Raw genomic sequence first — 13,738 nt, 5'->3', positions numbered from 1 at the left:
GGGAGGTGAAGGTTGCAGTGAGTGGAGATCACACCACCATTGCACTCCAGCCTGGGTAACAGAGCGAGACTCTGTGTTAAAAAAAAAAAAAAATGCCCGTCTCAAAAAAAAAAAAAAAAAAAAAAAATGCAGCTATCCCCCAGAAGGCCATCTCCATGAAGAGGCGGTCATTCATTTGATCACATCTTTCTTTGATCACTGGTCCCCTAATGGATTTGATGACCTCTGTGGCTGCAGAGACCCCTGCACAACGGAGGTGTGTGGAGACATATGTGCATATGTGCAGGTGTGGGTATGCTGTTCCAGCAGGGTCCATAGTCTCCTGCAGCCTAGCTGGGGCTCCTCTCAGTTAAAAGCCCTTATTTAAGGATTCATTAATTAAAGAGACTCTGTCTCTTTTTAAAAAATAGAGACAGAGTCTCACTATATTTCCCAGAATGGTCTCAAACTGGCCTCAAGCAGTTCTGCCTCTGTCTTCCAAAGTGCTGGTATTACAGGCATGAGCCACCATGCCCAGCCAGGATGCATTAATTTAATAGACCTCTTTCTGAACAACAGATACTCTGGGGACCAGAAATTTGAATGAACTTGAAGGCATGATGGACCAAAGGTGTTATTTGAGGCCTGGGACACTGCCCAGAAAGGGCTGACTCTGAGCAGAAGGAAAGCAAGCGAAGTGGGGACAGTGGAGGCCACCATGTCCTGGCAGGAAGGTGTCAGGGTGGAAGGTGCTTCTCCAGAGCGAAGGGAACCGGCTCCCTGTACAAAGGTGTGCCCCTAGGCAGAGCGAGAGTCTAGACCGCCATTGGGTTTCAAAATTATGCTCAGTGTGGAAACTAAAACCATGTTGTTGTTTTTAAACAATTTTCCAGTCATATTTTAATTTGAATTATTGTTTTAAGTTTGTGTGTGAACCAAATTAATATTGTGTTATATCACTGTTTGGAAGAAGAGACTCACTGAAATTATTATGTTTTGAGTTTGTTAAGGAGCAACGTCTTGCTTCTTAAGATAACTCTTTTTCTGGAAAAGTCTTAATTCATAAGTAAATCAACATCATTTTTCTTTCTTTCTTTCTTTTTTTGAGATGGAGCCTCCCTCTGTTGCCCAGGCTGAAGTGCAGTGGCACAATCTCGGCTCACTGCAACCTCTGCCTCCTGGGTTCAAGCGATTCTCCTGTCTCAGCCTCCCTAGTAGCTGGGATTATAGACGTGCGCCATCAAGCCTGGCTACTTTTTGTATTTTTCGCAGAGAGGGAGTATTTACCATGTTGCCAGCTGGTCTCAAACTCCTGATGTCTGGTGATCCACCTACCTCGGGCTCCCAAAGTGCTGGAATTACAGGCATGAACCACTGTGCCCAGCCTCAACATCATTTTTCAATTTTAAATATATAGTTCATGTCTCCTAGGGTTTTATCTATCAATTTCAGTTAATTCCTTCTCATTTTTGGTCAACATATTAAGTATTTTAAACATAGAGGCTGTGAAAATTGTTTTATCGTCCTGAGATAGCTTTTTAATTTTGCATTTCAGAAATTAAGTTGAGGAACTCTTTTATTAATGTACTCAGCCTTTAGGTTAAAACACTTGTAACTGTGTTCTTGAAATCCAGTTTTCAGCCGGGTGCGGTGGCTCAAGCCTGTAATCCCAGCACTTTGGGAGGCTGAGACGGGCAGATCACGAGGTCGGGAGATCAAGACCATCCTGGCTAACACGGTGAAACCCCGTCTCTACTAAAAAATGCAAAAAATTAGCCAGGCGTGGTGGTGGGCACCTGTAGTCCCAGCTACTCAGGAGGCTGAAGCAGGAGAATGGCGTGAACCCGAGAGGCAGAGCTTGCAGTGAGCTGAGATCCAGCCACTGCACTCCAGCCTGGGCGACAGAGCGAGACTCTGTCTAAAAAAAAAAAACAATTTTCAACAGACATTTTATTTGTCTCTTCCTAACCTCGAAACTATTTCTTACCATATTACACAGTTTTCCAAGGGGATTGTATATCAATTGCTATGGTCCCAACAATCGTTTTATTTTATTTTATTTTTATTTATTAATTTTTTTTTTGAGACGGGTTCTCGCTCTGTCACCCAGGCTGGAGTGCAGTGGTACAATCTCAGCTCACTGCAAGCCCCGCCTCCCGGGTTCATGCCATTCTCCTGCCTCAGCCTCCTGAGTAGCTGGGACTACAGGCGCCCGCCACCACCAGCTGGTTGGGTTTTTTTTGTATTTTTAGTAGAGAAGGGGTTTCACCATGTTAGCCAGGATGGTCTTGATCTGCTCACCTCGTGATCCGCCTGCCTTGGCCTCCCAAAGTGTTGGGATTACAGGCGTGAGCCAGCATGCCTGGCCCCAACAATCATTTTATTTGGGCCTGGGAAGTCATAAAACATTTACTATTAGTTTTAGTGTAGAAATTTTGAAAGTATGGTCTTTGAACAGGATGTGAATATAGTTAAGAATAAATGGAATAAAAATTATGCGTATCTTTTTCTTAGTAGACGCACTTTTTATGTATGAAATTGCAGTCTTTTGAATTGCGTTGTATTTCTTGAAGCCAGAATTTGCCTTTTCTCAAGGTTCTGCCAGAATAATGTTTGCAGCTGTTGCTGACTTCCTCCACCCTGTCTCTGGGCCCCTCCCACGTGGGCTTCACCTGCCTCCTGTCCTTTGGAATCTCCAGGTCCTTGCTACAAGGCAGACTCAACCTTCCACCAGGAGACTTTTGGCAGAAATGGGAACTGCAGGCTGTTTTCTCAAAACAAAGATTTCAAGGTCTATAGAACATTTTGAGTGCCTGTGTTTACCACACAGACTCGTGAGAACAAGGGGCTTTCCTGAGCTACTTGGTTCTTCAGCTTACCCCGTACTCTACTCCCAAATTTCTGAAGTCTAATATTTTTGGATCAAATTTGATACAAGTAGCTGTGTGCACCGTATTTCTGGTCTTCACATAGCAAAGTATATTACATATTTATGTCCAAATTATAATACTTGAAGTATATTTATTTTAAAAAATTGTAGAGCTTTAGGGCATCTTTATTTTATGGCATTTTAGACGAGTTTTGTGATTATCCTGTAGTATGTTATTTGTTGTATATAGTCTTACTTGAAAATACTTTTTTTTTTTTTTTTTTTTTGAGATGGAGTCTCGCTCTGTCCCCCAGGCTGGAGTGCAGTGGCGTGATCTCGGCTCACTGCAAGCTCCGCCTCCCGGGTTCACACCATTCTCCTGCCTCGGCCTCCCAAGTAGCTGGAACCAGGTGCCCGCCACCATGCCCAGCTAATTTTTTGTATTTTTCGTAGAGATGGGGTTTCACCTTGTTAGCCAGGATGGTCTCAATCTCCTGACCTCGTGATCCGCCTGCCTCGGCCTCTCAAAGTGTTGGGATTACAGGCGTGAGCCAACCCATCTGGCCGAAAATACTTTTTAAGTTAAAATCATTTCACCTGGGTGGGTTTATAGAAACTCTTTGTGAAAATTGAGGATTGTCTGAGGCATTGCAATCTCTTGTCTTCCTGAAACTCCTAAGCCATGTCTATATATGAGAGAGCAAAGGTTTTATTTTTAAGAGACAGGGTCTTGCTCTGTGGCCCAGGCTGGGGTGCAGTGGTACAATCATAGGTCACTACAGCTTGAAACTCTTGGTCTCAAGAGATCCTTCCCCCTTAGCCTCCCGAATAGGTAGGATTACAGGTACGTGCCGCCATGCCTAGCTAATTTTAGTAGAGATGGAGTCTCACTGTGTTGCTCAGGCTGATCTTGAACTCCAGGCCTCAAACAATTCTCCTGCCCTTGTCTTCCCGAAGTGCTGAAATAAAAGGCATGAGCCACTGCACGTGGCAGTTTTTCTTTTTGACTTAATCTGGTTTTGCAGCAGTTTTGAGAGACATTGAGTTTGTGAATTAGCATTTAAAGGCTTTAATATTTCTACTAGAGTTTTGTTTACTGAGTGATTTAAGAAACAATGTGTATTATTGATAGAATCTTAAAGTGATTTGGAGGTGAAATGTGTCAGTGGTTTGTAGTGACTTTGAAACACTATTCAGTAGGTTCACATGGTTTAAGAAGCATCATTATGGCTTTTGTGTGTTTTGGTGTGTGTGACTGTGAAGCCTCAGGAATTTAGTTTAAGCTTCTGAAAAGCCCACCAATAAGTATTTAGAATTCTGTTGTCCCATATCTTAGTCATCTCAAAGTTTCTCATTTCTAACTTTAAAACATGTCAATTTAAAAAATTCAGTATATCATTAATTTCATCTAAATCTCTCATAAATCTCTGATAAAATTTTGTTTTTAAACAATAACCAATAATTTGGTTTTATTTATGTGATAAAAATAACAACTGGTATTTATTGTCTATACTTATGCAATTTTATAGATGGAGTTTTAACATTGAATGCGGAGAACACTAATTATGCCTATCAAGTTCCAAACTTCCATAAATGTGAAATCTGTCTACTATCTTTTCCAAAAGAATCCCAGTTTCAACGCCACATGAGGGATCACGAGCGAAATGACAAGGTATGTATTTTCAAAGGTGATGTCAGGAATGTGAGCGTTGAAACTGGAGGTATTGTAAAAATGAACAAGTAAAATCAAAACTTTTAATTTAGGTTCCTAAATAGTAGAACATTTTATGTTGTACAAAGAAATATTTTGGTCTTTTTAAAAGTTAGAATTTATTTGGTAAGACGAGAGAGTGAGAGCTTGTCCTGGTGAATTTGTATATTGAAGTTATTTATTTGTGGACAAATAATTATTTAAAAAATACGACTTTTTAAAAGTAGTTTCAATTTCCTGTATGACTGAACATAGAAGTGGTGTGTTTGGAAGTATTTTTCTGCAATGGAGAGTTTTATCTTTAAGTGATCTTGCATTTAAAAATGGTATTATAGATGTTTTAGGTTGTATTTCAGGAGGGAGCAAATATTAAGTACTATCTTAAATAGAAATTTGAACTCTTTTTTGCAGTACCTCTTGTGGGATATGTCAAGAATTTTAGTGCCTTAATGGAATGATTTGCCTGATAGATGGAAAGTGGCAGTTAAAACTATAATTAAAAAAGTGATTGTCAACTTTTCTCTAGGTAGGAGCATGTAAGCTAGTGAGCCATTTGAGACCAGAAAAACACCAGGGACCTCCTTTAGAGAACGGGATATGACCGTCTCAGGCTTGACTTTCAGGACAAATGGTGCTGCTATAGCTATGATAATATATAAATATAATATACCAGTATGCACCAGTATTATTTTCTCAGGTTTGACAATCTGAAGATACTGACTTATTCCTCATTAGGATCTTGTCACTTCAGAGAGAAATACCAAGAAATACCAGTGATTATCTTTTTACAATTGAATAGAAGAATACTTTCCATTTTGGGAAAATCTTAGACCTAGATAAGCAACTCTGTTAAAATCTAGTAAAATTTTGTATGATTATTTTACTTGAAGTATTTTTTTTTTTTTTTTTTGAGATGGAGTTTCACTCTGTCGCCTGGACTGGAGAGTGGCACCATCTTGGCTCACTGCAACCTCCTTCTCCCAGGTTCAAGCAATTCTCCTGCCTCAGCTTCCCAAGTAGCTGGGATTACAGGCACGTGCCACCACACCTGGCTCATTTTTATATTTTTAGTAGAGACGGGCTTTCGCCATGTTGGCCAGATTGGTCTCAAACTCCTGACCTCAGGGCGATCCACCCACCTCGGCCTCCCAAAATGCTGGGATTACAGGCGTGAGCCACCGCCCCCAGCCTGCTTGCAGTGATTTTGTTTATAATAGTGTAGTTGGTCAGAAATGGGAAAAATCCAACTTAATGAGTTGAAATTTTTCAGACTACAATCCAATAAATTTATATGCAGTTTTTTTTTTTAAAAGATTCATCATGAACTCTATTATTTCAATGAATTAGAAAAGTTTAACAGAGAAAATGTTTGGAAGCAAACACTGAGAATACATTATTAGAATATGTTTCTTTCTCTGTGTGTTCATTTAACACCAGTATCCATACACCCTTACAAATGGCAAATGTAAGCATGCATATTTAGACATTCAACAGAAACCCATGTCATGCAAACACATGGAGAAAGAAACTTTTTTTTTTTTTTTTTTTGAGACGGAGTCTTGCTCTGTCGCCCAGGCTGGAGTGCAGTGGTGCAACCTTGGCCTCCCAGGTTCAAGCGATTCTCTTGCCTCAGCCTCCCAAGTAGCTGGGACTATAGGCGCCCGCCACCATACCTGGCTAATTTTTGTATTTTTAGTAGAGATGGGGTTTCACCACGTTGGCCAGGCTGGTCTCGAACTCTTAAGCTCAAGTGGTCTGCCCGCCTTGGCCTCCCAAAGTGCTGGGATTACAGGCGTGAGCCACTGTGCCTGGGCACAGAAGTATGTTTTAATAACATGTTTTAAAGGTTATCTTTGAAAGGTGTTTCATTGTCAAACACTTACACTCGTTGAAAGAAAACAGCTTATATACAGCATTTCTTACTAGAAATATTTCCTACGCGTATGTATGTGTTTTCATCCTTATAATCCTCTCAGTAATTCTATCAGGTGCTTGACTGTGTTTATTTTGGATTTATTGACTTAAGGGCCAGAGGAGACTTCAGAAGTTTCTGTAGATTGTCTGTACATTATGGTACTTGTTAATATTTTCATAACATTTATTGAACAAGCATCTGTGAAAAGATTGTATTTCAGTGGCTTCTTCACTTTTCTCTCCAAATAGCCACATCGATGTGACCAGTGCCCCCAAACATTTAATGTTGAATTCAACCTGACACTTCATAAATGCACTCACAGCGGGGAAGATCCTACCTGCCCTGTGTGTAACAAGAAATTCTCCAGAGTGGCTAGTCTCAAAGCGCATATTATGCTACATGAAAAGGAAGAGGTAATCGTCATCATTTTGCATATACTTTGTTAACTGATTGTTAAAATACATCTGATCATGAGTGAGGAGGATTTTAGGTATAAACTCGTTTTAAAAGCCTTTTGTGTAGATTTCAAGGAGCGAATTGTCATTAGATTTGCCTTGACGCCAGTTGACTGATAAAACATTTTATTTTCTGGCCCTGTCAATGCCTTAGGGTAGAGACATTTTAATGTGTAGTGTATTTGAAGGATCAAAATATATCCACATTGGCTGGCAGAGGCTCTTCCTGGCACCTCACCCCCCTCTTTGTAAACACAAACTAACTTTTATATGATTCTGCCGTGGCCAAAAGTAACTTTTCTGCTTCTGAACATGGTAGAATCTCCTTGCTTGCTCCTGGGTCCTCTGACCTTTGAGAATCTGAGGGAAGAGAATCATTTCATGATGGCCCCAAGCAGCTTATACACCAAAGTGACCACTCCTGGGAGCTCCACAGGCCCGATGTCTAGGACAGCTTTAAGGATGACAGGCCACAGTGCTGGGTTGGGGGTTGAATCTAAAGTGCCTATGGCTGTTGCTTAAAAAATATGCTCCTCCTTGGTTAGGTGCAGTGGCTCATGCCCGTTAACCCAGCTTTTGGGAAGCTGAGATAGGAAAATTGCTTGTGGCCAGGAGTTTGAAACCAGCCTGGACAACATAGTGAGACCCCATCTCTACAAAACAAAAACAAAAAACAAGAAAAGCTTCTCTAGACTCCCCCTTTGCATTATTACTGTAAAAAATTAGGAAGATACAAAAAGTTAAAGGAGAAAGTCATCTCTAACTCGGAGATAATTATTGATAACTATTTGGTATATTTTCTTCCTGACACAGAAAAACACAGTATTGAAATTGCATATTCAGACGATCCCTGACTGAAGATGGTTTAGACTTAATGTTTTTTTTACTTTACGGTGGTGTGAAAGCAAACACATTTCTTAGAAACCTTACTTCTCTTGTGCTGTTAGGCAGAGGCAGCGAACTGCAACTCCCTGTCAGCCACACGCTTTTGGCTTGTGATATTTTCAGTTCACCATGGGTTTATCAGGATGTAATCCCATCATAAATCAGGGAGTACATTATAAAATTTACATCATGAAAGCTGACTTCACACTTTGTTTTTTTTGAGATGGAGTTTTGCTTTTGTTGCCCAGGCTGGAGTGCAATGGCACCATCTTAGCTCACTTCAACCTCCGCCTCCCAGGTTCAAGCGATTCTCCTGCCACAGCCTCCCAAGTAGCTGGGATTACAGGCGCCTGCCACCACGCCTGGCTAATTTTTGTATTTTTAGTAGAGATGGGGGTTTTGCCAGGTTCGCCAAGCTGGTCTTGAACTCCTGACCTCAGGTGATCCACCTGCCATGGCCTCCCAAAATGCTGGGATTACAGGTGTGAGCCACTGTGCCTGGCCTGACTTCATACTTTCTACATGATTTTGGGTCCTGTTTTTATCAATGTCTTTAATTTTTATTTTATTTATTTATTTATTTATTTTTTGAGATGGAGTCTTGCTCTGTTGCCAGGCTGGAGTGCAGTGGCACAATCTCGGCTCACTGCAATCTCCGCCTCCTGGGTTCAAGCAATCCTCCTGCCTCAGCCTCCTGAGTAGCTGGGACTACAGGTGCGTGCCACCACACCCAGCTGATTTTTGTACTTTTAGTAGAGACGGGATTTCACCATGTTGGCCAGAACGGTCTCAATCTCTTGACCTCGTTATCTGCCCACCTTGGCCTCCCAAAGTGCTGAGAATACAGGCATGAGCCACTGTGCCCGGCCTAATTTTTATTTTAAAGTAACTTATTTTTATCTCTTAAAATCTTATAATACAAGTAACGCATATTTATTTTGGAAAAAAATTAGTAAAAAAGGTAACATTAAAAGCACCCATAGTGGACTTTAACAAAGCTGAACACATAGAAACAGCAAAGTGGTGGTTACCAGAGGCTGGGGGATGGGGGCATTGGGGAGATGTTGGTCAAAGGCCACAATATTTCAGTTAGATGGGAGGAGTAAGTTCAAGAGATCTGTTGTACATCATGGGGACTACATTAGTAAGAATACATTGTATGTTTGAAAATTACTGGCTGGACACAGTGGCTCACGTCTGTAATCCCAGCACTTTGGGAGGTGGAGGTGGGCAGATCACTTGAGGTCAGGAGTTCAAGACCAGCCTTGCCAACATGACGAAACCCTGTCTCTACTAAAAATACAAAAATTAGCCAGGCATGGTGGCAGGCACCTATAATCCCAGCTACTCAGGAGACTGAGGTGGGAGAACCACTTGAACCCAGGAGGTGGAGGTTGCATTGAGCTGAGATCATGCTACTGCACTCCAGCCTGGGCAACAGAGCAAGACTTTGTCTTTAAAAAAAAAAAAAGAAGAAGAAGAAGAAGAAGAAAATTGCTGTGAGAGTAGATTTTAAGTGTTCTCTCCCCAAGAAATATGTATGTGAGATAACGCATGTAAAATAGGTGGATTTAGTCATTCCACAACATATACCAAAACATCATGTGGTACACCATAAATAATATGTACAGTTTTACTTATCAATTTAAAAATCAGTTAGTTAAAAAAATTATAAGAAAGAAAACATACTATGTGGAGAGAATACATTTGTGGTATTTCAAACTTTTTTTCTATAACATGCTTTTCTTAATAGTTTATGTTTAAAATAGTTTTTTAAATACAAAAATAGGATTATGTCATTACACAGATTACTTTTGTAACCTACCTTTTTCCATACCATATTGTAAATACATACTCCCTCTTTTGACTCATCATCAAAGTTATCACTGATTATCAAATATTAATATTTTAAATTATTAAAATCTGCAGTATCTTGGGCAGGTGTGGCAGCTCATGCTTGTAATCCCAGCACTTTGGGAGGCCGAGGCACTTGAGCTCAGGAGTTTGAGACTAGCCTGGGCAACATAGACTGTCACTACAAAAAAAAGTCCTCAGCATCTGGATTTAGCATAATAAAATGTAATAATTTTCATCATTGTTTAACATTTACATTGTTTATATTTTTTAATATTATAAGTAATACATCTTTGCATATGAATCTTCTTATGCATCTTTAATTCTTTCCTTAGGATAGATTCCTACAGTTAGATTAATTGAACTAATAAATAAGACTTTTTTCTCCCAAGTTCTTTATAGAATGCCATACGACATTCTAGAAAGTACATGCCAATTTAACACCTTCTCTTGCAGAGTTTAGGAATGCCTGTCTCACTCATCGATAGTGCTATTCACAAATGGCTATATTTATATTTATATTTTTATTTTTATTTTTGGGGGGAGGAGTCACGTTCTATCCCCCAGGTTGTAGTACAGTGGCGTGATCTCGGCTCATGGCAGCCTCCGCCTCCCAGGTTCAAGCGATTCTCCTGCCTCAGCCTCCCGAGTAGCTGGGATTACAGGCACCCCACCATATCCAGCTAATTTTTGTATTTTTAATAGAGATGGGGTTTCGCCATGTTGGCCAGGCTTGTTTTGAACTCCTGACCTCAACTGATCTGCCTACCTCAGCCTCCCAGAGTGCTGGGATTACAGGTATGAGCCACTGTGCCCGGCCAGTTTAATTTCTTAAAAGCAGAAAATGTATTAAATGGTGTATTAATATATTTTGAAATAAGTCCTACGTGCACACAGTAAGAAATCAAACAGTAGAGAAGGTTATAGAGAGCAAAAAGTTACATCTCCTTTGGGTTCCTAAGTTCCAGTTTTGCTCCTCAGAAACAACTTTCATTAGCAGTTTCTTCTGTATCCTTCCAGGGACATTTGATGCCTATACAAATCTCCTCTATACCCTTATTAGTCAACTCATAATATTCTGTGCCTTTTCATCAGTTAACTGTGTATCTTAAGTGTAATTCCACATCTGTTAATCGGAGAGCTGTCGCTTTCTTTTTAACAGATGCATGGTATTATATTGTTTATATGTGTGTCATGATGAGCAAGTCACTGCTGTTAGGTATGTAGGTCATTTCCAGCCTTTTCCAGACAAAGCTATGGTGAGCAAATATTTCTGTCCATGTTTGAGTTCTCAGGATGGGTAGTGTGGTATCCTCTTTCTCAGGATGGGTAGTGTGGTATCCTCTTTCTCAGGATGGGTAGTGTGGTATCCCAGAGGACATTTGGTTATCACTCTTGTGGGGCTGGGCGTGGGTGGGGTGCTTCTGTTATCTCATGAGTAGAGGATGCGGCCGAACACCCTGCAGTGCCCAGCACAGCCTCCATTGCTACGAGTGACCTGGCCCAGAACATCAGTAGTGTGAGGTTCAGGAAACCCTGGGTTAATAGAAATGTGAGGTCTATTCCTGGAAATGGAGTTGTTAGGTCAAAGGATATGTGAATTCAAAATTTTGATATTGTCAGATTGTTTTCCAAAGAGATTTTATCAGTTTATCCTCCAGCCAATAAATGGTATATAAAATTGCTCATTTCTTCATACCATTTTCTTTCTCTTTAAAAAAATTTATTACTTAAAAAAAATAGAAATCGGGTCTCACCATGTTGTCCAGGCTGCTCTTGAACTCCTGGTGTCAAGTAGTGGTTGGATTACAGGCGTGAGCCACTGTGCCCAGCCCATTTTCTTGCTTTTTTTTTTTTTTTTTTTTTTGAGACAGAGTTTTGCACTGTTGTCTAGGCTAGAGTGCAGTGGCACAATCTTAACCCACTGCAACCTCTGCCTCCCGGGTTCAAGCGATTCTTCTGCCTTAGCCTCCTGAGTAGCTGGAATTGCAGGCGCCTGCCACCATGCCCGACTAATTTTTGTATTTTTAGTAGAGATGGGGCCTTGCCACGTTGGCCAGGCTGGTCTCGAATTCCTGACCTCAGGTGATCCACCTGCCTCGGCCTCCCAAAGTGCTGAGATTACAGCCGTGAGCCACTGTACCCAGCCGGCCATATCGTTTTCAATACTCTGTTGTAAAAGTTGTCTCCTCCAATCTGGTAATTTAAAGATGGTATGTTTTTGTTTTAATTTATATTTCTTTAATTATGAGTGCAGCTTAGCATCTTTCCATGTTTATTAACCATGAATAATTTTTTTTAATTTTAATTAAGCAATTTTTTGCAAGGTGGATGTGTGGGGATTATTGGTCTTATTCTTGCAGACTTGTGTAAAGTATTTACATTCCTGGAAAGTTAGGTTTTTCTGCCTTGCATGACAGAATTCTTTCTTGCTTTCTGGTTTCGTTATTTTTCTCTTCCTGGCAGAAATTTTTAAATTGTGATGGACTCAAATTTTCAATCTGTTCATTTATAGATTCTGGTTCTTGTGGCTTGATTAGAAATGCTTCCCAATTCTAAAATTATTTTCTAAAATATCCCACACGTCTGGAACATCCCACACGGATCTGCCTGGTACAGATCCTTACACATGCAGAGCAGAACTCGCATGGAAGGCATGCGTCCACACTGATCCTGCAGTGTAGCCTATCCCTGTGGGGCCTCCCCGCCTACCCCTAGTTCCCACGTGGACCCCTTCTCTTGCAGGGACTCCCCAAGTCCCCCCAGTTCCTATGTGGACTCCTTCTCTCGCAGGGCCTCCCCACCTCCCCCCAGTTCCTATGTGGGCTCCTTCTCTCACAGGACCTCCCCGCCTCCCCATAGTTCCTGTGTGGGCTCCTCTCGCAGGGCCTTCCCCCAGTTCCTATGTGGGCTCCTTCTCTCCCAGGACCCGGCGCCTGCCAGCACCAGCATCATCACTCACTCTCTCATCCTGGCTGCTCTGAAGGAGCCGTCTGCTCCACCGGGACCCCCATGGTCTTCCTATCCAACAGCCCTCAGGATGTCCACATATGTCAAGCCAGCCACCCGACCCTGCTTTAGATGGCAGGCATAATTAAATATGGTCTTCCTCCTCTGCTGTGGTTTTGTGAAGTCAGCAGGGTCACCTGCTTCAGTTTGCTGCCATGTAGGACCTCTCCCTTCCCATTCTTATGATTCCAGGCCCTCAGTTAACCGCCCTCCTTCAGGTTACATTATCTGACCAAAAGACACAGTTCAAAGCAGAGGAGAGTGGAAGGCTCGGTGTTTAGTTTTTGAATATGTGGATATTAACCAACTGTTAAAAGTCAACATAGGCAGGTACATTTGGAGGAGAGCCTGTCTCCTGCACCCTTGGCCGCCCACTCGCCTCGGCCTTTCCTGGGCTGCCTTCCTGTTTTTCTAGTGTATCTCTGCTTTGTCTCTCTTTGTAATGAGAAGCAAATGTTTGTATATTATTTTCTTTTTCTGGCTTATCATAACATGTAAAATTTAGAATTTTATATAGTTAAATATAGGCTGGTATTTTTATTGTACTAAATATTTAGATTCAGGGGAGAACTGAACATGTTTATAATGTTCAATCTTTATGAGAACACGAAATGTGAAAACATCAGTGATGTTTGATTACTATGGATTCAGTACACTTTTTACATTTCTTAAGTATTTTAAGATCCTAATGATACTGTGTAGGGAGGTGTTTTGGCCATATGTTGTGTGTTACTTGCCTGTAGGACGGCGTTGCATTTGTGTGTGTTAGTTTTCCCTGCCATCCTTCCTGATTCTCTATGCAGCCTCATCTACACATAATAATTGAGTAATAAGTTTTTGATTCTGTGTTGTTCGCAACTAGCATATGCGCAGTTTTTTAAAAAAATCACCCTTGTATCATTTATTTGTTTTCATAGTGTGTAGTGATGGCATATTCACCTAGCTTTTTATTTTGAAAAATTCCGAAGTGAAGATTTGAAATAATAGTACAATGGATATTTGTATAACCTTTTCCTGGACTCACCAATTGATAAATTTGTCAGATCTCACCTCCCCCCTTC

General features: G+C 41.0%; 1 protein-coding gene across 9 annotated transcripts in view; it reads left to right on the top strand.

Moving 5' to 3' along the window:
• Positions 1–13,738, top strand: part of ZNF236 (zinc finger protein 236) — a 151,760-nt gene that overhangs the window by 20,449 nt on the left and 117,573 nt on the right. For 7 of the 9 annotated variants that reach the window (XR_012427043.1, XM_074022201.1, XM_045378094.3 and 4 more), the window contains 2 exons: positions 4,378–4,520; positions 6,723–6,887. The exons of the other annotated variants lie outside the window; for them this stretch is intronic. Coding sequence is in view for 5 of the 7 variants with exons in the window: in XM_045378094.3 (XP_045234029.2) it covers positions 4,378–4,520; positions 6,723–6,887 (308 nt within the window). In the remaining 2 variants the exon portion in view is untranslated. The remainder of the gene's footprint in view (positions 1–4,377; positions 4,521–6,722; positions 6,888–13,738) is intronic. 9 annotated transcript variants of the gene reach the window in all.

The sequence above is a fragment of the Macaca fascicularis genome, chromosome 18 (assembly GCF_037993035.2).
Source record: "Macaca fascicularis isolate 582-1 chromosome 18, T2T-MFA8v1.1".
NCBI classification, from domain to species: Eukaryota; Metazoa; Chordata; class Mammalia; order Primates; family Cercopithecidae; genus Macaca; species Macaca fascicularis.
The sequence above is the reverse complement of the archived record's forward strand: the minus strand, read 5'-3'. Positions and strand labels throughout refer to the sequence as shown.